At 41.4% G+C, this 26890-nt stretch overlaps 1 protein-coding gene across 6 annotated transcripts; it reads left to right on the top strand.

Moving 5' to 3' along the window:
- LOC142497360 (uncharacterized) lies at positions 1-26890 on the top strand. 6 transcript variants are annotated; one of them, XM_075605073.1, is made up of 16 exons: positions 1-898; positions 12886-12944; positions 13564-14089; positions 14919-14977; positions 15502-16042; positions 16553-16611; positions 17133-17685; positions 18623-18681; positions 19218-19770; positions 19950-20079; positions 21370-21512; positions 22320-22464; positions 22575-22784; positions 24201-24349; positions 26279-26401; positions 26639-26890. In XM_075605073.1, exons 3-16 carry the CDS (start codon positions 13576-13578, stop codon positions 26656-26658), a joined length of 3258 nt encoding a protein of 1085 aa, XP_075461188.1. In that variant the 5' UTR covers positions 1-898; positions 12886-12944; positions 13564-13575; the 3' UTR covers positions 26659-26890. The 6 variants fall into 6 exon arrangements, 4 of the variants coding, with proteins under 4 accessions (XP_075461188.1, XP_075461161.1, XP_075461179.1 ...); XM_075605046.1 differs by lacking the exon at positions 1-898 and adding an exon at positions 10111-10749; XM_075605064.1 differs by lacking the exon at positions 1-898 and adding an exon at positions 10111-10749 and having other exon boundaries at positions 26642-26890.

Genomic DNA, 26890 nt, shown 5'->3' on the forward strand with positions numbered 1-26890 from the left:
ACACTTGCTCTTTTTTTGGGCTGGAGAAGTGAGGGGGGAATTTGGGGAGGAGACCTGTTAGGCCTGAAGCCTGATCAGCATCAAATAGCCCTGTTAGGCCTCAAGCCTGATCAGCATCAAATAGCCCTGTTAGGCCTCAAGCCTGATCAGCATCAAGGGGAGGCAACAAAGGGAACAGCACCAGTTTGCAGAGCTTCCTGTGCAGGAGATACCTCTAGTTGCCTCCCTGTGGAGATTTCAGGGAGGATTTAGCTGTGGTGTAATATGTTCCCAAGGACCAGTGATATTTCTGGAATATACCTCCGCCTGAACATGTCTCCCTGCGCTGCTGGAGCCTGCATGCTGATTCCTGCTCGCCTGAAGGAGACTGAAAGCTTCAAAACTTCAGTCCCCTGCCCCTGCCAGACTGGGAGTAATGCCTCTTACACTTCCTGCAGAGAGAGATGGGGCTGTTCTATATTTTATTCAGTCTCACTCTCACCCTGGGACTGGGATTCATAACAAGGGGTGGGTGAAGTATACCTGTGCATATCTACAGATGCTACATTGAGGAGGGGGCATTCATCTGGTGACTAGTCTTCAATTGAGACAGTTTCTTTTGTTTTGGGTATCTGTGTAAAGATTTCAGGACACCACACCAGTTCTCTTGCTGGACAATAATTTGCCTATTCACCTGTTATAAGATTTCCCAATTTATACATTTAAGATGGCAATATAAGAGAGACAGGTAAAGACTTGGGCCAGGGATTGGGACATTGGGAGGTTTGTCCCTAGGTGGAGGCACTGTGCTATAACATACTACTGATTAAGAGAAGGTGCTCCCTGGGCTGACCTCATAGCCAAACTGAGCCACCTCGGAGCCCTTTAAGGAAGATCAAGCCCAGTGATTGCTGCTGAGGTGAGCAAGTTACATCGCATTGTCCATTCATCATCACTTTGATAAACTCTGAAAAAGATATGTTCAATAGATATTATATATATTATATATATATATATAAATATATATATATATATATATATATATATATATATATATATATATATATATATATAGCAACTGTAAATATTACTGTATATTAATTTGCATGTCTTAGACAGGTCTGCAACCCTGTCTTTCACCATTATATATACACACCAATATTAAATCTAATGTATATGATTGTGTTAAGGCAATTTATTTATTCTTGCTCTATACCAGGAAAAACTTGAAAACAAGGTATAACTCAATGTATCTTTAACTCCTAGTAAAATATTTTGGAATTTTAAAACAAAAGAATAAATATTTATTTTTCAGCTGTATTGTTGCTGTAACCAAATGACTTCCTAATACCCCAAGGAATTGTGAGTGTGAAGAGTAGAACATTAATGTGGAGAACGGTACATTATACCTGTGCTGTTTTGTATAACCAGCTGAAGCATTGCTAGGGGCACAGTGTCAGAGAATATTTGTGAGGGTGTCCATGTGCTACTTGTGCCATTACAGCTAGATTTTCTTAGCAGTGCCACATTTATAAACGTAACACAAACAAAGCTTTTTTTTCCCTTTATCCCATCCTTTCCTTATTAGAGAGCCATTAAAGATAAGGGGAGATGAGGGGAGAAGGCGGCTCTCCCGGTGCAAACACCTGTTAACACACAGATTGTAAGATCTACGGGGCAGTGACTCCTTTTCCTATTGTGTTGTCTGTAGCACTTACTGTATTCCCCAGTGTGTTATAATATTATGTCACATGTATTGTAAAGCGCTATGTACCCGGATGGTGCTATATAAATAAAGATATACACACATACTGTACCCAGTAAGAGACCACATGGGAGCATCCAGAAGACATCCAACACCTCTCAAGTGTCAGCTCACCATGTTTAAAGACAAGTAAAGGTTTCCCACCGGGATAAGGCTTCAAGGAAAAATTGTAGAGATCAAGTTCAGTAAAAAGGATTACAATTTATTTAAACAACAACAGATCAAACATCGCGACCTCCTACGTAAATAGTAATCATATTCCCTCTTACAGGTCTCTTGTCAATTATCCTTATGTTATTGATAAACACAAAAATGTTGGCTACAGGCTCATTGGCTTTGAAGTGAGTGAGCCAAGTTCAAATCCCATTGCTCATTGTCACTATATGCAAATTAGATTGTAAGCTCTTTGGGACAGGGACTCATTGTGTCTGCTATACTGTATAAGAAAATAAGTTAACAAACAACACACAGAACACCAGCAAGCTCATTTTAGGAACCCCTGAGCCCCCACAAAAAATATATGTATATAAGTGTCAAAAAGGAGAGCTACTGAGCGTGGCAAATGTATACAACAAGCGACAGAGAAGCCCAATGCTACATCCAATATGACAAAAATACACAGTAAAATACTTATATATTCTCTTGAAAAAGGGTCATTTAGTTTAACCCTTTGCTATATAAGAAACACACATTTTTCTTATTCTATGCAAGTAGGATATTTGACTTATTTTCTTTAGCCGTGTGGCCATGATGGGACACGGCTTACTTAACAGGCACCATTCTTGGGACAGTTTGGAAAATGTTGAGACAGTTCTGTCCTCAGGAACCCAGTAATAGGAATCTGACCAAGTAATAGTCAGTGGTACCTCCAGGGCATATTCTCAGCGATTCCCTATCTTGGAGAATAGATCTCTTCTCTAGCAGGAAGTCCTTCTTAACGGACAGGGTGGTAGATCCAGGGAAAACCTCCAAACAGAGGTGATAGACTAATACAATAAGGTCATTCAAACATGCTTGGGATATACATACCTGTACAGGCTATAATAACTATGAAAGAAATCTAAAGATCAAAAAGGGACTGAGGTTTTGCCACAGATAGACAGCCTGTGGCTTTCTGTCCTGACTACTTTCTGTTTCCTACAGAACAATACGATTCTGCTATGAAGTTCCTGCCTTTCTACCTGTGTTATTCATCTGTGATCCCTGACATGGCGTGTTCCAGATTTGTCCTGTCTGCAGCCTGCACTAACCTCAGCCTGATTTCAATTTCGTTACTTCTTGTTGGTATTGCATTCTGCCTGGTTACCTGGTATTCATGTCTGCAGCTAGCCCTGACCTGCAGTGGCGGAGGCCTGTTTTCAACTTCGCTGCTTCCTCATCCTTTGGTATTGTATTCTGCCCGGTTACCTGGTATTCCTGTCTGCAGCTAGCTTTGAGCTGTTCTGACCTGGCTCCGGTCTCACCCTCTTCTACGTGCCTTTGGAAATGACCTGTTTTCCCGATTGCTTCTTCCAGTTATTGGGATCCATTTGCTAACTTTCAACACCCTCTTATTCTGGTGCCTTACAGCGGTGCTATTCCATAAGACAGCGGTGCGCAAACTGGGGGCACAAGATTTTCTTGGGGTGGCGCAGGTGGTTGCAGAAGTCCTGTGCTCTTCCCCAAGATATTTAAATTAAATGCCAGGGGACCGCGCGAGGCCTCTGCAACCTCTACTTACCGGGATTCAGTCGGCTTCAGGACGCGTGACCATGGCAACGCGGCATCAAATGACGACGCGGGGTCATGTGATGTCACGGTTGCCTTGGTAACTTGCCTGCAAATGATGCTGCGGGTCACATGAGGTAAGGAGGGGGGGTGCCCACAACGGAAGAGAGCAGGCAGGCAGACACTTTCCGGTGCCAAAGGACATCTTATGGACACATTTTTATAACTCATTCCTCTTGTTTTTATAAAGCCAACAAGCCTGCGTGTCCACTCAGCCACATCTGCTGCATTTTCTCACCTGCTCCTCTTGTCTGTGCAAACAGAGACACTTATCAGAGAGGATGGCTACTCAAATAAGGCTTTTTGAAGTCCGCTGATGTCACAACTTCAGAGGAGCTTAGCAGCCAGCTATGTTATTTAGATTGTGAGCCTAGTTTTCAAGAATCAAGAACTCAATTAACAAAATAAGTGAACAGGCAATAAAACAAGACACTTCTTTGCATAGTTTGGAAAACACTGGTTTAGTGTATTAAGGGCCATATTTACTAAGCAGTCTTTTTGTAGTTTGTCTCCACCAATAGTATTCATCAACATATCCTCTGTCGCTGGGAAGTTTTTAGTGATCTCACAACACTTTGATTCAGAATAGGGAGCATTCCCGTCAAAAACAGGAACCCCATTCAGCCGCCTTACAAGAAATTATTGTAAAATGTACAAGTCTATACTTGTACCAGTGAAGGAAGTTATAATAAACAAATGGTTAGATAAATCCCCATCTTCAATCAGGGATCTAGAAAAGGAAATATATAATTTTATAGATTTTGATAGAAGAGATTTAAGGCTGAAGTTCCAGCTGCCGTTTTTAACATATATATATATATATATATATATATATATATATATATATGCAAATATAGCTGTATGCTCATCTGCATGTCTGCAACCCCGCCTTTCCCCATTATCACCCAGCATACAGCACTTCCACTGCAGCAAGGGATTCTGGGAAATGACATGCAAATGAGCACACAGTGTCACTTTTTGCCTCAATAATCATTTTTAACATGGTTCCCTATAGGCTTAAGCTTGCTGCATGGTCACAGCTTTGAGCACAGCCAGGGTTAAGGTGCATACCCAGAAAACCACCCACTGACAGCTGTTTCGACCTTGATGGGTCTCATCAGCGTGGGGTTGATTTTACTGGGAATGCAAGAAAGGCTATGGGATAGGCTAAACCATAATACTGAGTTAAGTTATGGTGAGTAAAAAAAGTGACAAAAACCCTCCACAGGAAAGCAAATATGCAAATATAGCTGTATGCTCATCTGCATGTCTTAGGCAGGTCTGCAACCCCGCCTTTCCCCATTATCACCCAGCATACAGCACTTCCACTGCAGCAAGGGATTCTGGGAAATGACATGCAAATGAGCACACAGTGTCACTTTTTGCCTCAATAACCATTTTTAACATGGTTCCCTATAGGCTTAAGCTTGCTGCATGGTCACAGCTTTGAGCACAGCCAGGGTTAAGGTGCATACCCAGAAAACCACCCACAGACAGCTGTTTCGACCTTGATGGGTCTCATCAGTGTGGGGTTGATTTTACTGGGAATGCAAGAGAGGCTATGGGATAGGCTAAACCATAATACTGAGTTAAGTTATGGTGAGTAAAAAAAGTGACAAAAACCCTCCACAGGAAAGCAAATATGCAAATATAGCTGTATGCTCATCTGCATGTCTTAGGCAGGTCTGCAACCCCGCCTTTCCCCATTATCACCCAGCATACAGCACTTCCACTGCAGCTATATTCACTCAGGGTGATGTGGCTAGATGCTGTTGCGTCAGGTAAGTCAGATGAGTCTCCCCCTCTAGAGTGGGCCAGTTTAGGGGTGCGGATACTCTGCACTCTCTTATTACACGGATAGTCTATATTTCAATGTAGACTCCGATTGCGCATGTGTTAGTGCTTGAAGGTTCATAAGTGATATCTGGTTCACCACACTATCTCACGATTGATGGTGCGCTAAAACCGATATCTCTGAGCTTAATGAGATCATCAGGAACTGCGCACGATTACCTGATCTATTCTAACCCGGGGCGCAACACTGCTTCAACTACCCTGATTTAGGAGTGTTACATAGGATACGGCAATCTGCTCTCTGTTACACACACGCTGCCAAACCATTACGGAGCTGGCAGAAACACCTTCAAGCACTAACGCATGCACAATCGGAGTCTACATTGAAATATAGACTATCCGTGTAATAAGAGAGTGCAGAGTATCCGCACCCCTAAACTGGCCCACTCTAGAGGGGGAGACTCATCTGATTTACCTGACGCAACAGCATCCAGCCACCTCGCCCTGAGTACAGGATACACACAGATACCATTGGGTAGACGGTGACATAGTCCCGTTTTTCACGCATGCGCAGTCAGACCCCACTGGAGCATAGACAAACAGCATCTGATATATACAGAGCCAGAATTTGAAAAGGGGCGCATAGTATCCATATTATCGATTTCAGCTCACCTACACAGGCGATCCTATCCCTGACATTACAGCGCTCAGCCACACTCATCTGTATGTAGGGCAGAGTATACAACCCTATATATACGGACAGCACGGGATAAGCAGTGACCTCATCTCGTTCTCACACATGCACAGACAGAGACTGCATTTGAGCACAAAACGTACCTGGCATACACACTGCCAGAAACTCTTTTGGAATTCAAAATAACTAACAAATCCTATTCACACAGGGATATCCTATGACAATATCCCGCATAACAGGGAATAGCCATATATACCTGCACGAGGGGCATGACGATTAGCCTCAACACTGCATATACACAAGGAGTATAAGGACATCAACAGTGTTAGCTTCAACATTGTATATACACAGGAGTATAAGGACATCAACATATGAACTGACGGTGAAGCCCCAATACAGTAACTCCATCAGGTTTCCTTAATAAAATCTGTATATTTAGCTATACCCTATTATCACTCGGCTATTGTATGTAAATTACCACAGCAAACCAGGTAATCATACCATAAGCCACTGAGCTAAGGACAATCTATATAAAAGACGCAACTACAGGCGCGGTTGCAGTAATAGCATATAGGCTATCAAATCTCACACATGCACAGGCAGAGACTGCATTTGAGCACAAAATGTACCAGTAATAGCATATAGGCTATCAAAGCAGTAAAACCACACTATTCATAAGCTATAGTGGGTATTAGGTAGACCATATAGACCCTTTAGTGTCTATTTTTAATAAAGTACACTCTACTGACTACGAGAGCGTACATTGTTTTAACTACACGTTCACCGAATTTAATTAAAGAATTACATCATATGTTAAAGAATACTGTTTATTTCACCCCTGACCGTTTATTACATAAAGGTCTGCGGTGCGCCTACCAAAGGGATTCTTTAGTGTATCCTCTTTGATACACCTATATAGTCATTCCTGTCATTAACAGTCTTAAAAACATTTATTTTTTTAAATGCTACAAGTATTTTCTCATAGTACAGAACTGATTTATATAAAAAAAAAACACATGTAGGATATTGCTTGAACTGCTGCTTTAATATATAATGGGGATCCACTAGATTTGAAATTTGAAGAAAAATGGGCTCCAGTTTTCAAATGTATACCACAGGAAAGAAGGCGTATTATTATGGGGTTAAAAGAGATATATCAGGTGGGAAAGGAACGTCCTACAGAAAAAAGAAGAGACGACTTGAATATACAAGTTTAAACTTGATTCTATTGTATTAAAACTAAAGTTTAACAAAGAGAGCTTCAGGTAGCTACCCGGTTACCCCCACGGACCCCCATTCCCTGTTATTTCTATGTTTGTGATGAGTTATGCAAAGATATATACAGCTGAACCCCGTTATAGCGCGACCCGTTATAACGCGAATTCGGTTATAACGCGGTTTTCACGTGGCTCCCTGTAGACGGACGTTCACAGAGGTACACAATTGGAGACTTTTTGTAAGGTGAAATTATAACAAGGCTTTATTGTGCCTTTTCCTTTTCATCAGGAAACCATCCAAACACAGGGGGGGGACAAAGCTTCTATTCACCTGGGAGTATTTCTAGTGAAATACTATGCAATTAATTCACATCTCCCTTAGTTAAGCATTTCTCCCAGCCCCAAACACATAGCATGAAATAAGCAGATATAAGAAGTCTCTTAAGAATGAAAGTCTTATCTGTTAGCTGCTGTAGAGTAAGCTTCTCTGCTCTCCTGGAACCGCACCCGTGTGTGCACAAAAAATGTCAGCATCCAGGTTTAGAAGTCTTATTTGTCAGCTCCAGAGATCTGTGTTCTCTTGGTCAGTCTCTCCTGGGAGACTCAAGAACCACTGTTCTGTCTCCAAAGTTCAGCTCACAAGTAAGCTAAGGAGTCACTTCCTGTCTCACAAGACAGGCTTTTGTAGCAATCTAAATCAGGCAGGTGGTGTTTATTAATTGACTACCAGCAGTTAACCACCACACTTCTAGATTAAAGGCACATTACTTGAACAGGGATTATTCCCCTGTTACATACCTCCCCTGTTTGTGGGTAGCTCGGGCTTGCCACGGCCAAAGCCCATCCTTCCACTCTCATTCTAGATATCTCAGTGACTTGAATGAGAGTGGATGGAGGAAGAGAACCATCAGTCCTGCTGGGATTGGAGCCCTTTCTCCAGTTTATTCGTGTCTCCTCCTGAAGGTGCTTGAGATCAGCACCCCTCAGTCGCTCGAGGAGGACTTTTTCCAAGTATAGTCTTTTTTCTACGTGCGCGGTCATGAGATTTCCCTCGTGTCGGGTGCTTGTCTTATTGTAGGCAGACTGTATAGCAGCAGTTGCAGAGCGTTTAAAAACAGCCCTTTGAGTTTTCCGCTCTTGAAGCTGTCTCTCTGCCCTTTTCCCACTCAATGGGATTGCTAGTTCAGCCTCTTTGAGATTAAATTGCAATTCCACACCCACTTCCAGAGAATGTCCCATCTTTTCAGCTTCATCAGCTAAGGATTCTTCTGGTTTTAATTCAGCACGTGTACCTTCTTTTGTTGCCTGCTTGGTGGCTGAAGGTTTTGCTAGTGCTTGTTTAGGTGGTTCAAATTTTGCAACCTTGTCTTTCAGACGAGCGGTATTCCCAGCTCTCACTGTACCCTTGTCTTCATGGGTTTTTGTGGCCGTGGGATACTGACGCTTAGTCAGGGTCAATACTTGTCCTTGTAGGACTGTAATCTCATCCGCGAGAGATCCCTGTTTTTTGAGTGCGTCTTGCAAGTCTCTTCTCAGGGAATTTATCTGCGCACTTTGCTTTCTCTGAGTCTGTATCAGTGTCTCCTTCATATTCTGGAGCTCTGTAATTTTTGTCGTCAAGGTTGCCGCTGCGTCTGTTTTCTCCTTGGTGTACTGACTCAAGGGAATGGAACAGTCTCTCTGTCTCTCCAGCTCTTGCTCCAGTTTCTGAGCCTTCTCACGCTCCCTCTCATACAGAGTCACCTGGTGTCGAAGCTCCGCCTCCAATGATGCTCTGGTGACATGCAGCGTGGCCTTTAGCTCCTCATACTGCTCTGTGGGGACGTACTGGGTATTCAGACGTTCCTGCAGCGCTTGTACCTCTTTAGCAGCCTGCAGCTTTTCTTCCTGCAGCGTTTGCTGCTTCTCCTCAGCATACTGGAGGTGTGTACTCAGACCTTGTAGTTGGTTCTGCAGTCGGTGCTCTGCTTCAAACTTTTCCTTGACTTCTTCTGTCAACTGAAAATTTTCTTCTTTCAGCTTTAAGTTTTCTCTTTTTAGGTGTGGGAGCCTGGGGGGGGGGGAAGGGAATGGATGCCGGTGGGGGGAGGTAAGGAGAAGGTTGCGGCAGGATTCACCGTTGCTAGGGGACATGTAGGGCTTCCGGACCCCTCTTCCTTCCCTCCTCACTCCCTCCCAATCAGGCGTGCGGCGGCCAATTTTTTTTTAAATTAGCGCGACCCCGGTTCTAGCGCGGTCGGATTGGGTGGCCCCCGAGGACCGCGCTATAACGGGGTTTAGCTGTATATATAATAATAGAAACATTAATATATATATATAACTTCACATTGGTGGGAATAGTATATTAGAAATCACAGAACCAATTTAACAAAATTGTAAAAGTACTATTTTAGTAGAAATGAGAGGTGTTAAGAAAGGAACATGTACCAATACTGTATGTGAACTATCTAATCAAACAAAATAGAAAAAGTGAATACAATGTTTGAACACAAAAAGAAAACAGGATCCCCAAAAATGCATTGTCTCCCCAACGTTTACATTTCTATTAAAACCAAAAACAACGGATTGTAAGAATGTAACTGTCCGTTGTCTTCCCTAATCATATCTAACCATGCTAATAGTAAAAGTTCAACTAATGCCAGTGATACGTTTAAGGATGTAAAATGTGTCACTACCATTACTACACTTACTGCTGCGGCCAAGCATAACCTAAAGCTTAACCGCATTATTTCTCGGCTTTTTGTTTCTCCCGTCGAAATTGGCCGCGCGCCAGCCTCATCTTGCGGCCGCGCGCGGCCGTTTCTCCAATCAGCGCTAATGGCGCTGAACAAAGGAAGCGGCTGCGGCGCTGGAGAAAAAAAAAGCCAGCATCTGAACGCATTTAAAAATTAACCGCAGAGGCGGCCGCCGTAGACTAAGGGCGGCCGCCACTGTATATCCCTGGGGGGACTGACTCCTTCAACATGTCCATGCCATTAGTCCTCTTTGGTCCTAGGAGGAATTGCCCCTTTAAGATGATGCTGTGTGTACTGTAGGATAAGGATTCTGTAGATGATGTCGCTGTTACCACTTGCATTCTAATATTACATCACCAGATAGAATGAAGGAACCATCACTAAGTTCTTTAGCTGCTGATGACATCTTTATGGCATTATGGAACCTTGGGTGTTGCCACAGAGACATAAAAATCAAACCAAGACAACTTCAGTTGGCTTCTGAAAGAAGACAGACTAGTGGATGCATTAAGCAAATAATGATGGATCCCACAACCTTGGGATCTTCTGAACACACAAGTTGTGGCACTGACATTATCAAGAACAGAGAGGGTACCACCATGGATGAGGATTATGGACAGCATGGGAAAGAGGGCAGGTTAGGTGTAGGAGAGACCATGGGCTTAATTCCAGAGATGGCACCAGTGGTGACTTCAAGTTATGAGACAGCCCATAACATTGATCTTCAACTGGAGATTCAGACAACTTCAACACACGAGGATTACCCTGTCAAGATCATCGAAGAAAAACAGACTTCAGGTGAGTACATGAGACATATACAGGGATTCCTCATGTGTCCATACAGGTTAAACACCATTGAAATCTATTTATAAAACCAGTTTAGTGCTGACCACCCACTGCCTTTTATCTACTGCAGGGGAACACAAACTGGGGGGCGGGAGATTTTCAGGAAGGGCCGGGGCGTTTAAAGAGGCCTTGCGCTCTTCCCCACAACATTTAAATTAAATGTAACTCCTATGTTTTGAAATGGAGACAAAATGATTAACAGTAGCAGAGAATTTGATACCTACCATTATAAAACCATACTACAGTATAGTATATTATTACTCCTATTCTTTCATATAGGAGCTCCATATAATGCCTCTTATTGATCCATGTAACTGCTCTCTATAACTCTACTTATTGATCCATGTAACTGCTCTCAATAACTCTACCTATTATCCATGTAACACATTTCTTCTTTTATTGTTCCATAAAAGCATTCCCTATACATTGTCCTATTTCTCCATATAACAGCACTCGTCTATAGGGCCTATTCTAGTAGCTCTGAAGTTGTCATTACCAAACCGCACAGTTTTACATGTTCAGATGTCACAGATTTATATGTGAGAAAAAAACATTCTCTGTTGCAAATTGCATCATTTAAACCGTTTCTTTAAAAAATGCCAAAACACGGTTTAAACACAGCCAAACCGCACGGGTTGTGTTTTGTTTTGAAGCAGAGTGAACATACTGTAAGAAATGTTTGATGCTACATTTTGAGTTGGTATAATTTGTTACCACATACTGTACATTGTTATTAGGTTCATGAACAATAATAGATAAATAGGAACTATTAAGGCTGCAGAACAAATCAATCAAAAATTAGTCCAATAATATGTGGGTAACCATTGTGTACATTCTCCCAAATGAGGCGCATTACAAATAAGTGACATATTTCCCATTAAGATATTTCAAAGCTAACTAAGAGGGCATTTTCCCCTTACCTAGAAACAGAGTGGTCACTATTTGTATTATATTGAAAGATTTGATGTGAAAAATCTTTGAACATACAGGTAATATGCAACCTGCAGTATAGCAAACGTGTGCCATGTTGTCACAGACAAGCAGGGTTTAGTTTATGATTGAGTGGTTGGGGGAGTTATTGGCAGATAATTAGGATACGTGGTTTTTAATGCGTCCAATGGAAATTACACACTAATGCAGGCCTGCACAACTCCAGTCCTCGAGGGCCGCAAACAGGCCAGGTTTTCAGGATATCTCTACTTCATCACAGCTGGCTCAATTAGTGGCTCAGTATGACTGAGGCACTAATTTAGCCAGCAGTGCTGAAGTAGGCATATCCTGAAAACCTGGCCTGTTTGCGGCCCATGAGGAGTGGAGTTGTGCAGGCGTACACTAATGTGAAGCATGGAAGGAGTGGCATAGTGTGTAAATGCACTAACTCTGCAAACAATCACACTGCTGTGGAGCCTGCTTCAAATCCCAGTGTGATCTTCTTGTGATCATCTTATCTGCTGCTCTGCAACTCATCACCCCACCATCCAGCAGTAAGAGCATATATCCTAGGTATCTCCTGTGTCTGTGTCTGTCTGTCTGTCTGTCTGTCTGTGTCTCTCTCTCTGGCTCTGACAGAGCTAACACCACCTTTAGGGAAGACATTAATTAATGTTAGGTTATTTGAATCTAATGCAAGATTAGTGCAACATTAACCCTATGCCAGGGGTGGCCAACTCCAGTCCTCATGGGCAATAACAGGTCAGGTTTTCAGGATATATCTGCTTCAGCACAGGTGGCTTAATCTGTGACTGCACTAACTATGCTGAAGCAGGAAAACTTGACCTGTTGGTGGCCCTTGAGAACTGGAGTTGGCCAGTCCTGCATTATGCTAATGAGTTATACTAAAGTCGTTACTTAGTGGATTTGATGCAAATGGGAAAATAACGTCCATTACTATTTTAGATAACCCAGTATTATTTGTTTTGGTTTAGTGGAGGTTGGTGCATCTGGCCATCAGCATCAATATAATGCCCTGATATGGAAACATGTTTTAACCCTTTCGTTGCTCACACAAGAGTTAAGCAGACAATATAAAATACATTAAACACCTGCTATTTTCCCTCTGATTTAAATATCTCTGATTCTATTTTTTAGATGATATTTTTGAACAAAACAGAACTTCACAGGAAGAAGATTCTTTGACTGAGCAAAAGGTGAGGAATGTTTTTGGCTCCTATTGCTCCATAAAATCTCTCCTTATAACTCCTCTTAGGTTTTCATATACAGTAATCTTTCCCTTGAAAGGGTGCATGTATAAAATAATGAAATGAAGGGACCTTCGTAAATAAATATATTTTCCCTATTCAATAACTTTGGCAGTTTTTGGCAGATTGCTATTTATTTATTTATTTATTTATTTTATTTATTTATAAAATATTTTACCAGGAAGTAATACATTGAGAGTTACCTCTCGTTTTCAAGTATGTCCTGGGCACAGAGTAAAACAAAATAATACATGGTTACAAATACAGTTACATAAATGAACAAGGTATACATTATATACAAGACATTGCATGCACAGTTAAAGAAAATATATATTATGAGCGTATGAAACAGTTCATATTGTCTGCGGACCTTAATGAATTAGGGCCATAGATGGATAAACCCTCCGTAACTGGTCCACTTTGGAAGCAACATGCATACTAATAATGTTATTACGTATTATATTGTCACTTACAAAAAGAAAAAGCTGTGAGAGGGACCCTCAACCATTCACAACATCTCACAAGTCACAAATTATTGTCCAAAATTCATAAGCACCTTTTTTTCTAGAGGGGTCTTTCAATGGAAGACATGAATGTGGAAAGCATGAGGAATGATAATGTGGAGGAACTAGAAAAGATAGAACACACAGTTGACTTCAAGGGATTGGAAACTGGATCATCAGAAGAAGTTCCAACCAATAAGGAGGCTCAGATAACCTGCTGTCCTCCAAATGACACTGATAGTATTGCAGATACTATAGGATTCGTTGTACCAGGAGAGGGGTGTTTTGAAAAACCTTTAGTGCCAACCAGCAGAGAAGACCACTGTTATTCCTATGCGATGGGAGGCTTAGACCCAGATCTAAAACAGAAGAAAAGGATACACAGAGTGAAGAAGGCGGTGAATGATAGATTTACAGATACCGTGGAGGTGTCAGATCTTCAGCCCTCAACAAGGAAAGTTCTTCCAATTATATTCCAAGAAGAGGCCAAAGATGATGGAAGTGATTGTGATAAGACATCAAAAGTCTCTCACTTGAGAATGTCACAACATTCTTGCACGGATACCTTTTATAAAGGATTATTGTTAAAAGGTATGTTAACTTCTCTGCATAATGATGATAGTAATACAGGTATGTGGCCTGCAAAGTCACAGGACAAATCAAGTTCCTGTAAAGTCTATTTTGCTATTCTTTTGGCTGTTGTCAAATATCAGAATAACATTGCCTGTGTATCTGAATTTCCATATTCATGTTATTTAGTTTCTTTAGGTTTAATACATATTCTCTAAATCGTATAACTCCTCCCATTGCCCCATATAAGAGCTCTTTTTTTAACTTCTATTAACATATCAAATCACAAGCTTACTCGCACAGTGCCACAAAGATGGAAAACACCTTCATACAGGCATACCCCGCTTTAACGTACGCAATGGGACCGGAGCATGTATGTAAAGCGAAAATGTACTTAAAGTGAAGCACTACCTTTTCCCCACTTATCGATGCATGTACTGTACTGCAATCGTCATATACGTGTATAACTGATGTAAATAACGCATTTGTAACAGGCTCTATAGTCTCCCCGCTTGCGCACAGCTTCAGTACAGGTAGGGAGCTGGTATTGCTGTTCAGGACGTGTTGACAGGCGCATGCGTGAGCTGCCGTTTGCCTATTGGGTGATATGTACTTACTTGCGAGTGTACTTAAAGTTAGTATCCTTAAACCGGGGTATGCCTGTATGTGGATCCTAAGACACACAGTATGAAAATGTCTCTAAGAAGCATATATATAATGCTCTGATAATGTAGCATTGTTTAATTAACCGCTGTGTTGAACAAGCAAAAGGGTTAAGCAGACAATATAAAACACATTCAACACTGATTATTTTCTCTCTGATTTAAATATATATGATTCTGTTTTTCAGATGATATTTTTGAACAAAACACAATATCACAGGAAGACGAATCTTTGACTGAGCAAAAGGTGAGGAATGTTTTTGTCTCCTATTGATCCATAAAATCACTCCCTATAACTCCTCTTATTGCTCCTATAACTCCTCTTATTGCTCCTAGGGCTTCATATAACCTTACCCTAAAACCCCTCCTATTTGTACTTGAAACCGCTCCCTACAACTCCTTCATAACTTCTCCTGTTTAACTCTATAACTGTTAACTACAGTGTAACTCCTGCCTCTCTCCATAGGCAGGTACACGTATAAAAGTAAGAAACGAAGGGGCCCTCATAAATAAATATATTGTCCCTAATCAATTACTTTGGCAGGCCGCAATTGCCATTCTCTAATTACCTTTTTGAATCAGGGCCATACATTGATAAACCCTCGGTAACAGGTCCACTTTAGAAGCAACATGCATATTAATAACCATATCAGGTATTATATTGTCACTTACTAAAAGAAAAGGCTATGAGAGGAACACCCACCCATTCATAGAATATCTCGCAAGTCACAAATTATTGTCCAATATTCATAAACACCTATTTTTTTCTAGATGGGTCATTCAATGGAAAACGTGAATGTGAAAAGCACTAGGGATGATAATGTGGAGGAACTGAAACAGATAGAACAGAAAGTTAACTTAAAGGGATTGGAAAATGAATCATCAAAAGAAGTTCCAACCAATGAGGAGACTCAGATAACCTGCTGTCCTCCAAATGACACTGATAGTATTGCAGATACTATAGGATTCATTGTATCAGGAGAGTGGGGTGTTGAAAAACCTTTAGTGCCAACAAGCAGAGAAGACCACTGTTATTCCTATGTGATGGGAGGCTTAGACACAGATCTAAAACAGAAGAAAAGGATACACAGAGTGAAGAAGGCTGTGAATGATAGATTTACAGATAATGTGGAGGCGTCAGATCTGCAGCCATCAACAAAGGACGTTCTTCCAATGATATTCCAAGAAGAGGCCAAAGATGATGGGAGGGTCTCTCAATTGAGAAGGTCACAAAGATCTTGCAAGGGTGCCCGTTATAAAGCATTATTGTCAGAGGGCATGTTAACTTCCCTACGTAATGATAATAAAACAGGTAGGTGCCTTCAAAGTCACAGGAGGAATCAAAGTCAATGTTATTGTCCTTTTAACTTTTGACAAATGTCAGAATGTCATTTGTCACTATATCTGAATTTCTATATTCATGTTATTTAGTTTATTTTGGTTTAATACATACTCTCTAAATCTTATGAAACTTCCTATTGCTTCATAATAAGCGCTCCCTGTAACTCCTATTGCTCCATGCATCCACTCTATAACTCCAATTCTTCCATGTAACTGATCCCTATAACTCCACTTTATTAACTTCTATTGACACATCAAATCACAAGCTTAAACACGCAGAGCCACGAACATGGACAATACCTTCATATATGGACCCTAAGGAACACAGGATGCAAATATCTCTAAAAACATAAATATAATGCCCTGATACTGTAGCATTGTTTAATTAACCGTTCTGTTGCAGGGTTTAGCAGACAATATAAAATACATTCAACACTGGCAACTTTCTCTCTGGTTTAATATCTATGATTCTTTTTTTCAGATGGAATTTTTAAACGAAACAAAATTTCACAGGAAGAAGATTCTTTGGTTGAGCAAAAGGTGAGGAAAGTTTTTAGCTCCTATTGTTCCATAAAAATGAGTGCCTAAATCTCCTCCTATTGCTGCTCTACCTCCTCCTACGACTTCATATAACCTTTCCCTAAATCTCCAATTTGTTTGCAAAACCGCTCTCTACAACTCCTTTATAACTTCACCTGTTTAACTATTTTACTGGTCCCTACAGTGTAACTCCTGCCTATCTCCATATAACCAATCTTAATAAGGTGCACGTATAAAAGTAAGAAATGAAGGGGCCCTCATAAATAAATATATTGGCCGTATTCAATAACTTTGGCAAGTCGCAACTGCCATACTGTACGGACCTCATTGAATTAGGGCCATACTGTAGATGGGCAAACCCTCGGTAACAGGTCCACTTTGGAAGCAACATGTTTATTAATAACCATATTAGGTATTATATTGTCACTTACTAAAAGAAAAAGCTATGAGAGAGACCCTCACTCATCCACAGAACATCTCGCAAATTATTGTCCAAAATTCATAACCACTTTTTTTCCTAGATGGGTCATTCAATGGAAGACATGAATGTGGAAAGCACTAGGGATGATAATGTGGAGGAAGTGAAACAGATACAACAGAAAGTTGACTTCAAGGGATTGGAAACTGGATCATCAGAAGACGTTCCAACCAATAAGAATGCTCAGATAACCTACTGTCCTCCAAGGGACACTGATAGTATTGCAGATACTATAGAATTTGTTATAAAAGGAGAGTGGGGTGTTGAAAAACCTTTAGTGCCAACCAGTAAAAAAGACCAATGTTGTCCTGGTGAGAGGGGAGGCTCAGGCCCAAATCGAAAAGAGAAGAAAAGGAGACAAAGAGTGAAGAAGGCTGTGAATAATAGATTTACAGATAATGTTGAGGCGTCAGATCTTCAGCCCTCAAGAAAGGAAGTTATACCAATGATATTCCAAGAAGAGGCCAACGATGATGGAAGTGATGGTGATAAGACAGAAAAAGTCTTGCAGTCACAAAGATCTTGCACAGATGTTTTTTATAACGCATTATTGTCAGAGCCCATGTTAGCTTCTCTACATGATGATAATAATACAGGTAAGTGACTTTTAACGTTACAGAATGAATCAATTTCCAAAATGTCCATTCTTCTATTCTTTTGACTGTTGTCAAATATCAGAATTTATTTATTTATAAAATGTTTTACCAGGAAGTAATACATTGAGAGTTATCTCTCGTTTTCAAGTATGTCCTAGGCATAGTTAAGACAAATAATACATGGTTACAAATACAGTTAAATAAATTAACAGGGTATCATTATATACAAGACATTGCATGCACAGTTAAAGAAAATATATATTATAGGCTTATGTAACAGTTACAGACCATTGACCAGTGTACTGTATCTGAATTTCTATATTCATGTTATTTAATTTCTTTAGGTTTAATACATATTCTCTAAATCCTATAACACCTCATATTGCTCCATGCAACCACTCTCTATAACTCCAATTGTTACATGTAACTACTTTATATAACTCCTCTTTATTAACTCTATTAACACATCAAATCACAAGCTTAAGTGATTTGGAAAATATGGAAAACACCTTCATAGGGAGGGGGACTGGCTCAGTGAGTAAAAGACACTGACTGGCACTGAGAGTTTTAAGCAGGGGAGCCTGGTTCAATTCCTGGTCTCGGCTCCTTGTGACCTTGGGCAAGTCACTTTATCTCAGGCACCAAAAAACATAGATTGTAAGCTCCACAGACCTGTGCCTGCAAAATGTCTCTGTAAAGCGCTACGTATAACTAGCAGTGCTAAACAAAAACATGCTATTATTATTATTATATATGGGGACCCTCAGACATACGGAATGAAAAAGTCTCTAAAAAGCAAAAATATAATGCCCTGATACTGTAACATTGTTTAATTAACCGTTCTGTTGCTTGAGCAAAAGAGTTAAGCAGAATATAAAATACATTAAACACCTGCTATTTTCCCTCTGATTTAAATATGTATGATTCTGTTTTTCAGATGACATTTTTGAACAAAACAAAACCTCACAGGAAGGAGATTCTTTGACTGAGCAAAAGGTGAGGAAAGTTTTTGCTCCTATTGCTCCATAAAATCTCTCCCTATAGCTCCTCCTTTTGCTCCTATAGCTCCTCCGAGCGCTTCATATAGCCTTTCCCTAAAACCCCTCCTATTTGTCCTTAAAGCCGCACCCTACAACTCCTTCATAACTTCTCCTGTTTAACCATATAACTGATAACTACAGTGTAACTCCGACCTATCTCTATATAACCAGTCTTAAGAAGGTGCACGTACAACAGTAAGCAATTTAGGGCCCCTCATAAATAAATATATTGTCCCTATTCGATAACTTTGGCAGTTTTTGGCAGGTTCCAACTGCCATTGTCTACGGACTTCATTGAATTAGAGCCATAGATGGATTAACCCTCAGAAACAGGCCCACTTTTGAAGAAACATGTATATTAATAACCATATTAGCTATTATATTGTCACTTACTAAAAGAAAAAGCTATGAGAGGGACCCTCACCCATTCACTGAACATCTCACAGGTCCCAAATTATTGTCCAATATTCATAAACACCCATTTTTTTCTAGATGGGTCACTCAATGGAAAACATGAATGTGGAAAGCACTAGGGATGACAATGTGGAGGAACTGAAACAGATAGAACAGAAAGTTGACTTCAAGGGATTGGAAACTGGATCATCAGAAGACGTTCCAACCAATGAGGAGGCTCAGATTACCTGCTGTCCTCCAATGGACACTAATAGTATTGCAGATACTATAGAATTTGTTATAAAAGGAGAGTGGGGTGTTGAAAAACCTTTAGTGCCAACCAGTAAAAAAGACCAATTTTGTCCTGGTGAGATGGGAGGCTCAGGCCCAAATCGAAAAGAGAAGAAAAGGAGACAAAGAGTGAAGAAGGCTGTGAATAATAGATTTACAGATAATATTGAGGCGTCAGATCTTCAGCCCTCAAGAACGGAAGTTATTCCAATGATATTCCAAGAAGACGCCAACGATGATGGAAGTGTTGGTGATAAGACAACAAAAGTATTGAAGTCACAAAGATCTTGCAAGGGTGCCCACTATAAAGCATTATTGTCAGAGGGCATGTTAACTTCTCTTCATAATGATAATAAAACAGGTATGTGGCCTTCAAAGTCACAGGATAAATCAAGTCCCTGAAACACCCCTTTTATTGTTCTTTTAACTTTTATCAAGTGTCGGAATTATGTTGGCCAGTATATCTGAATTTCTATATTCATGTTATTTCATTTCTCTTGGTTTAATTCATACTCTCTCAATCTCATTAACACTTTGTAGGGAAACACAACTCAAAAAGACTCAGATCATCTGTGGATCAGAACTGTTGGGAGAAAGACACGTGGGAAACAGTGCTAGGCGGGCCTGGTCTGAATAGAAAAATAAAGTCCCATGAAGATGTTGCTCCGGGGTAAGTTCCAGCATTAACCATTCAGATGTAGCCAGACTCATCATTCCTGGTAATACCACAACATATCCAGTTTTAAAACTGAATAGCAGAATTTCTATAGCATTTAATGACAGTGATATTGTACAATATAATAATATATTTATATTAATTTTATATAGCGTTGTTAGTATACACAGCACTGCACATGGAATTTTGCAGGCACAATGAGTCTCTGCCCTCAAAAGTTGACTGTCACACTGGGAGCTCACACAGTTGAACCAGGATCCCCTGCTTCACAGGCAGCTGGTAATGTTTCCGAAGTCAGAGCCTCACTGAGCCACCCCTACAGCCCAATCGTTTGCCAAATGCAATTCCTCCCTAAACGGGACCCTGTTTTCTGGGGTTTTATTTTGCAATAATGGGAAATTCCACAACTGGACCATGATTGGGGTTAAGAAAATAACCTGGAATGTGCAATGAAGCGGGTATGCTGAAAACATGACCTGTTGGTGGCCCTTGAGGACTGGAGTTGGCCGCCCCTCCCGTAGGCTTTTTGCATTCTAACAAAACAAAGACTGGAAACAAACAAAATAGGCACCGGAAGTACAATAAAAAAATGTAGCCTTCCATTAAAAAATATGGTAGAAAAGGCATCTGTCCATCCAAGTTAGGATTCCAACCCCCTTCCTAATAATGCCAGAATCACCACATGGAGTTTCTTGTTAATCTCTTAGAAAAAAGTGTCCTGAGCTCTTAAAAAAGTGTTTATAAAGCTCTCATATAGACTGGCCCCTCCCTAGGTTATCTGCCGCCCTTAGGCAAGCACTATTAATGCCCCCCTCCCTCACTGAAAAAAAAAGATAGAAAAAAAATTCCTAACCAAAAGAATATCCCCCACCCCACCTAGGTAGGATGCAGGGGGACTCCAGAACTGAAACACATTAACTTCAGCTCCGGGGACCCCCTGCTTCCTGAGATACTTACCTCCTTAGGGGGTGCCGGTATCTCCTGCTCAGGTTTAGTGCTGCTACACTTTCCCTCTTGCTGTCCCCAGAGACCCGCCGCCCCCGAGACCCGCTTCCTCCCGAGACCTGCCGCCCCTAGCCGGCGCCTTACCTGCTTACGTCTAGGGATGGGCCTGCTTATACTGTTTCCATTGAGATTTCTATTTGATTAGTATTTAACTGTCTATGCACCAATTTTGCACCAGTTTTGATGCTCAGAAACATAAATGAATAGCCCTGAGGATATTATATATTCCGAGAATTGTTTCAGTTTCTCTCTGATTTTTTCCCACCGTTCTGTTTTTAGATTAGCCCAGCTAGAAGAGAAATGTGACAGTAATCACCATACAGAGCAGTGCAGTGTGATATCTGAGCAGGAAGACTTAGCAATACTAAAAAGGAAGAAAGCTAAATATAATGGATCTGTTCAAGAGCAGCAAAGCAAGAGAGGTGAGGGTCAGCAGCACAGGATATTATATAGACAGAGGAAGGGAGCAGAAATGGTGACAGAATTTCCCTGCATCAATAACCCAATTTCTATATTCCATTATAAGGAATCTTTAGTCTTTTAAAATGCTTTTTGGGGTAACCAACACCCCAATCTTTGTGTATCGGATAGGAAAAGGGGACCACAGAATACAAAATGGCTAGTAAGGCAAAACTGTATTTATTTGGGGGGGAGGGGGTTGGCCCAATTTTAAAGGATTACGAACCACTGACCTACATGATTTAAACCTTATGACAAATTACAACCCATTGACCTTAAGGATATGTAAATGTCAACTATTCCCTGTAGAAGACAAGCCCTCCTGTGATCAACTATCTGTAATAGGCTAAGAAAATACCTCTCTCCTACTATTCCTAGCGACATTATTATTGTCAACTAGTAACTGGTAACCTGTGTCATCTACAACCTGTAGTAGGGCAAGATACTTTGTCATCTGCAACCTCTAGTAGGAGATGATACCTCAGTCACATACAGTACAACCCTGACGTACACCAACAGACAGGTCAACGGTAGAAGAGAGATGCAAGAGGAAAGCCAGGAGAGGGCTTTGTTGTGATACCTGGGTGGACGTGATAATTAATGTCACCTACTCCTCCTCATTCCTAGCAGGACAAGATACCTCTTGTAATTTAATATTACCCATGAAAGACAAGACAAGACACCCACTGCACACAATACACCCAGACTCCACTACTAGCAATAGTAGGAGAAGATGCTCTGAATAACAAAATGTTTTCTGTTTTTTTTAGCAGGTTCTCAAGCACAAAATGCGAAGCGCTCAAACAAAAAAAAGGGTTCTGTCCAAAACAGGAGCTACGGGAATGAAAGCAACAGCAACAACAACAACAACAAGACGATGGAGAGGGATGTTAGAAATGCAGACGTGGATTTTTGGTAAGGTTAAAACCTCGGTCCCATTTTGCTTTTAGAAATGGTCTTTATTTGATCTTTTCTAGGAAATGAGAGTATTACTAGCTTGCTATAAACCATGGATTCTTTTACAGGAACATGCCCGCTCTCTGGGTCTTACCTCGCTGGACTTCCGCCTGTTTAAGGATAGACCCGCAGCGAGAAGCAGAGTCCGGATACGAGGCAGCAGAGCGAGCAGGCCAGCGCGCCTTCCTGGAGCATGCTGAAGCGGCGAGAGGAAGGCGAGGCACAGAACTTCGTAGCTACAGAAAAAGGAGCACGTCCCAATGTGCGCTATCAATTCGGTAAGCTTGGAGTATCACTGTGTTCTTATTGTTACCAGTTACCAGTCTGTGGATCATCCTCTAGGAAGGAATGTGCAACTCCAGTCCTCAAGGGCACCAACCGGTCAGGTTTTCAGTATATGGCTGCTTCAGCACAGGTGGCTCAATCAGGGATATCCTGAAATCCTGTCCGGTTAGTGGCCCTTGAGGACTGGAGTTGCCCACCCCTGCTCTATGGGGTAGTACACTATTCAGCAGAGAGTGAGAAAATTGGTGCAAAATTGCCTTAAAACAGAAGACAGACACTGTAGCAGCGCCACTACTTATTATTAGAAATGTCTTTCACAATTTCCTCCTGAATTTTGTATTTTTGGTGAAAGTTCACGTTGGCGTGAAATGCTTCTATCTTACGCCCATTTACGTCTGTTGGAATTTGCAATGTTCATTCACTTTCAATGCTTGACGATTTAGTTTCCGAAGGTTATATCTGCAAATTTCACCTGGTTGATGAACTAGGGCAAAAGAATTGCACATTTCTATCCGACGTATCCGATAAGAGGTATCCGTGCAAATAGTGATTCCCTGTATCAAAATATCCCATTTCTTCTGCATATACTAACAATATTAGTTACTCTATTCTACTTGTGGAGAGAACTAGATCACCTAGTGTCGATGGTATACAAGGAAATACAGTAGAGAAATTCATTTTATCACCTCTAGCTCATTTTCCATGGGGCAAAGGATCTGCTTAGTGAGTAAAGACACTGACTTTAAAAACAATGACACTGAGTTTGAATCAGGGGACCCTGGTTCAATTCCCGGTGTCAGCTCCCTGTGACCTTGGGCAAGTCACTTTATCTACCTGTACCTCAGGCACCAAAAAACATAGATTGTAAGCTCATCTGAGCAAGGATTGTGTCTGTAACATTCCTATGCGCTGCATTCTGAATGCTATACTGTAATTGTGAAGAGCTCTGGTACCCATTGGGAGAAAATTGTTATATGAAATAAAGTTGTTATTATTATTATTATTATTTACTGTCAGTGCTATTTAAGAAAATGTATTAATATTAGCAGTATTTTTGTAAGGCGCCAAAATATTACGTATAAAAGTTCAACATATCTAAACTACTATTGTAAACTTCTCTTTGGCAAAGGGTAAGCTACGCCCGAAACGCTTCAGAGTTCTTTCCTTAACCCATCTACCATTGATGTCTCCTATGTCACACACAAAATAAATTGATTTTAATCTTGTTGTACGTGCTGTACGCCGTTTTTTCTCCTTTGCATGCTGTGCACCGCATCTTTCCACTGTGGATTACATTGCTATATCTAAACTACAATAAATTATTCAGCCTTAAAGAAATACTTCATGATAGAAAAAGTTTCTGTTCTGCATTTCTAACAGCGATCGCTCTCTTCCTTTTTGAATCCCAGACTAACAAAGCTGAGAAGACTTGAAAAGCAGCCGCCTACTCCTCTCCCCGAGCACTTCTACTGTCCTGTAACATTTCAGCGGCAGCACATATCAGCTCTGAAATTACATGATGTGACTTGTCATTTGCCTGCTGAAGACCTCATGCACTGTGAGTAAAACTGCACCGTTCTTATTTTCTAAATCGCTGAGTAAATATTGGTGCTTTATAAATACAATTACACATGTATGTATGTTTCACAAAGAATACAGTACAGGGAATTATAATCAGTGGTCGACAAATCGGCCAAAAATCTACTCACCGAACCAAAAAAAATCTACTCGCCACGTAGCCCCGCCCCCAGCCCTGCTTTTTAAAAAAGAAATTGAATACATTTCTAGTAAGAACAACATTCAATTTTGACATAACAGTTTATTATTTTATTGTATATGTACAGGGTAAATGAGATATCCAGATCCAGAGTGTGAGAGAGTGTGGGTGACAGAGAGAGAGAAAGAGAGGGGGTGCAACAGAGAGGAGAGAGTGTGGGTGACAGAGGGTGACAGAAAGAGAGGCAGGGAGAGAGACAGACAGACAGGGAGAGAGGGTGACAGGGAGAGGGTGACAGGAGAGGGTGACAGGAGAGGTTTACTGGGTGGGTGGGGGTATTCACACAGACACACACACACACACACACACACACACACACACACTCACAGACACACTCAGACACACACAGACAGACACACACACACTCACACAGACAGACACACACACACTCACAGACACACACACAGGAGAAAAGGGATGTCGCACAATACAGGTACTGAGGGTTTGATCTCCCTGGGGGCCCCGCTGTAATTATCTGCCCAGGGCACTCCCCTTCTCCTCCTCCTTGGCAGCAGCACTTCCACACGCGCTATCAACGCTACTGGCAGTGCTGCTCACCCCTCAGGACACCGCAGCTTAGCACTCCCACCTGGGTCGCCATAATGTGACGCGCTCCCCCATCCCACACCACGAGTGCCGCGCTCCCCCTGCCCCCACCAGGAGTGCCGTGCTCCCCCTCCCTTCCCCCACCCACCACGTGTGCCGCGCTACCAATGCGCTGGCTGCCATGACTGGTCAGAGAGGCGGGGAGGAGGAAAGGGCTGGTCAGAGATGCTGGGGATGAGGAAAGGGCAGGTCAGAGAGGCTGGGGAGGAGGAAAGGGCTGGTCAGAGAGGCTGGGGAGGGGAGGAGGAAAGAGCTGGTCAGAGAGGCAAGGGAGGAAGGAAAGCACTGCTCAGGGAGCCGGAGGGGGGTAATTCCCGCAGCAACATGAATGCGCCTCTGGCTTTCCCCACCCCCCCTCTTTTAGCGCGAGCAGGGGAAATTAAACAGCAGCACGTGCGCTGCTTGGGCCAATCGCCAAGGGGCAATTTCGAGTCGACCCCGGCGACCGGGCGACTGGGTTTGTCGAACACTGATTATAATAATACAATAAGTGCAGCAATATCAGACATTTGAAAAGGAAATCCCTGCACGAAGAGCTTACAATCTAAGTGGTATGATGGGAGACTTACAGAGACAGCTGGTGAGGGAATAAGTGCTGTAGATGGCAGTGTTTGGCCAAAATTGGTGGTAGGAGTGACTGTGGGTGAGGGACAATAGCCATGAGTGCAGGCAATTGGGATGCTTGATTTGTGGGGTGAGTTTTAAGGTTAGTCAGTATAAAATTAGATAGGTTAACACCGTTCGCAGTGTAAGGGCTCTTCATAGATGAAATGATCGTATAAGGAGCATGACAGTTCACGGTTGAACACTAATGAAGAAACCTATGAGTTTTTAAAAGCTCTGTACACTATAGATTGACAATTATAACTAATAAACCATAAATCCTCCCAGAGTCCAGATGTTTCCCTGGATTATTTGTTATTGTATATGTATTGGCTCCTCATTGTAGATATTTCCTTTCTAAAAATAATAACTTTTTGTTAAAGACATCTACTATATCTGCTATCCCAGTCTCCACTGGCTGAAAATGTCCCATGTTCACTTGCTGCTGGTTTTAACATTCACAATGCTTATCCAAATAACACCTCTTATCTCTATTTTCAGGTTCTTATAAGGACTTCAGGGAACGAATGCTTGGAATTTATAGTGGAAATGCGAGTGAGACCCCAGTTCTGCATATTATTCCTGCAGAAGAGGATCACACTTCTACTGAGAACCAATCTCTGGGTAATTTATTTGTGTCGTGTTACAGCTGAGATTGAAAATATTTACTAGTTTGAGTTTTCTAAAACTACTTGCTATAACTTAACAAGGAGGTAACTTCTCCCTAGCGCCTCCTATTGCCCCATATAACCGCACCCTCTAACTCCTTCTATTGCCCCATATAACCGCACCCGCTAACGCCTCCTTTTGCCCCATATAACTGCCCCCTGTGACTCCCATTGTGTTTCTCTTTGTATTTAGCAGACCGAAGCACGAGCTAATTGCCGCAAAGCTGTAATCCTTCTGAATCAGGACCTGCACTTCCAGAACTAAAAATTCCCAGGATCCTCTGATATGAAGCAGAAAAAAGGAATTATTAACTTTACACAGAAAGATCTGATTTATACTTGAGACCAGCTTTACTTAAGAAGACCTTTGGAACTAATATTTTAAAATGTAGCAACTTTAGATATATTTTTTAAAGATGCCGATATTTGAATATTAACACTCTTT

Source organism: Ascaphus truei, chromosome 1 (genome assembly GCF_040206685.1).
Source record: "Ascaphus truei isolate aAscTru1 chromosome 1, aAscTru1.hap1, whole genome shotgun sequence".
Taxonomy (NCBI): Eukaryota; Metazoa; Chordata; class Amphibia; order Anura; family Ascaphidae; genus Ascaphus; species Ascaphus truei.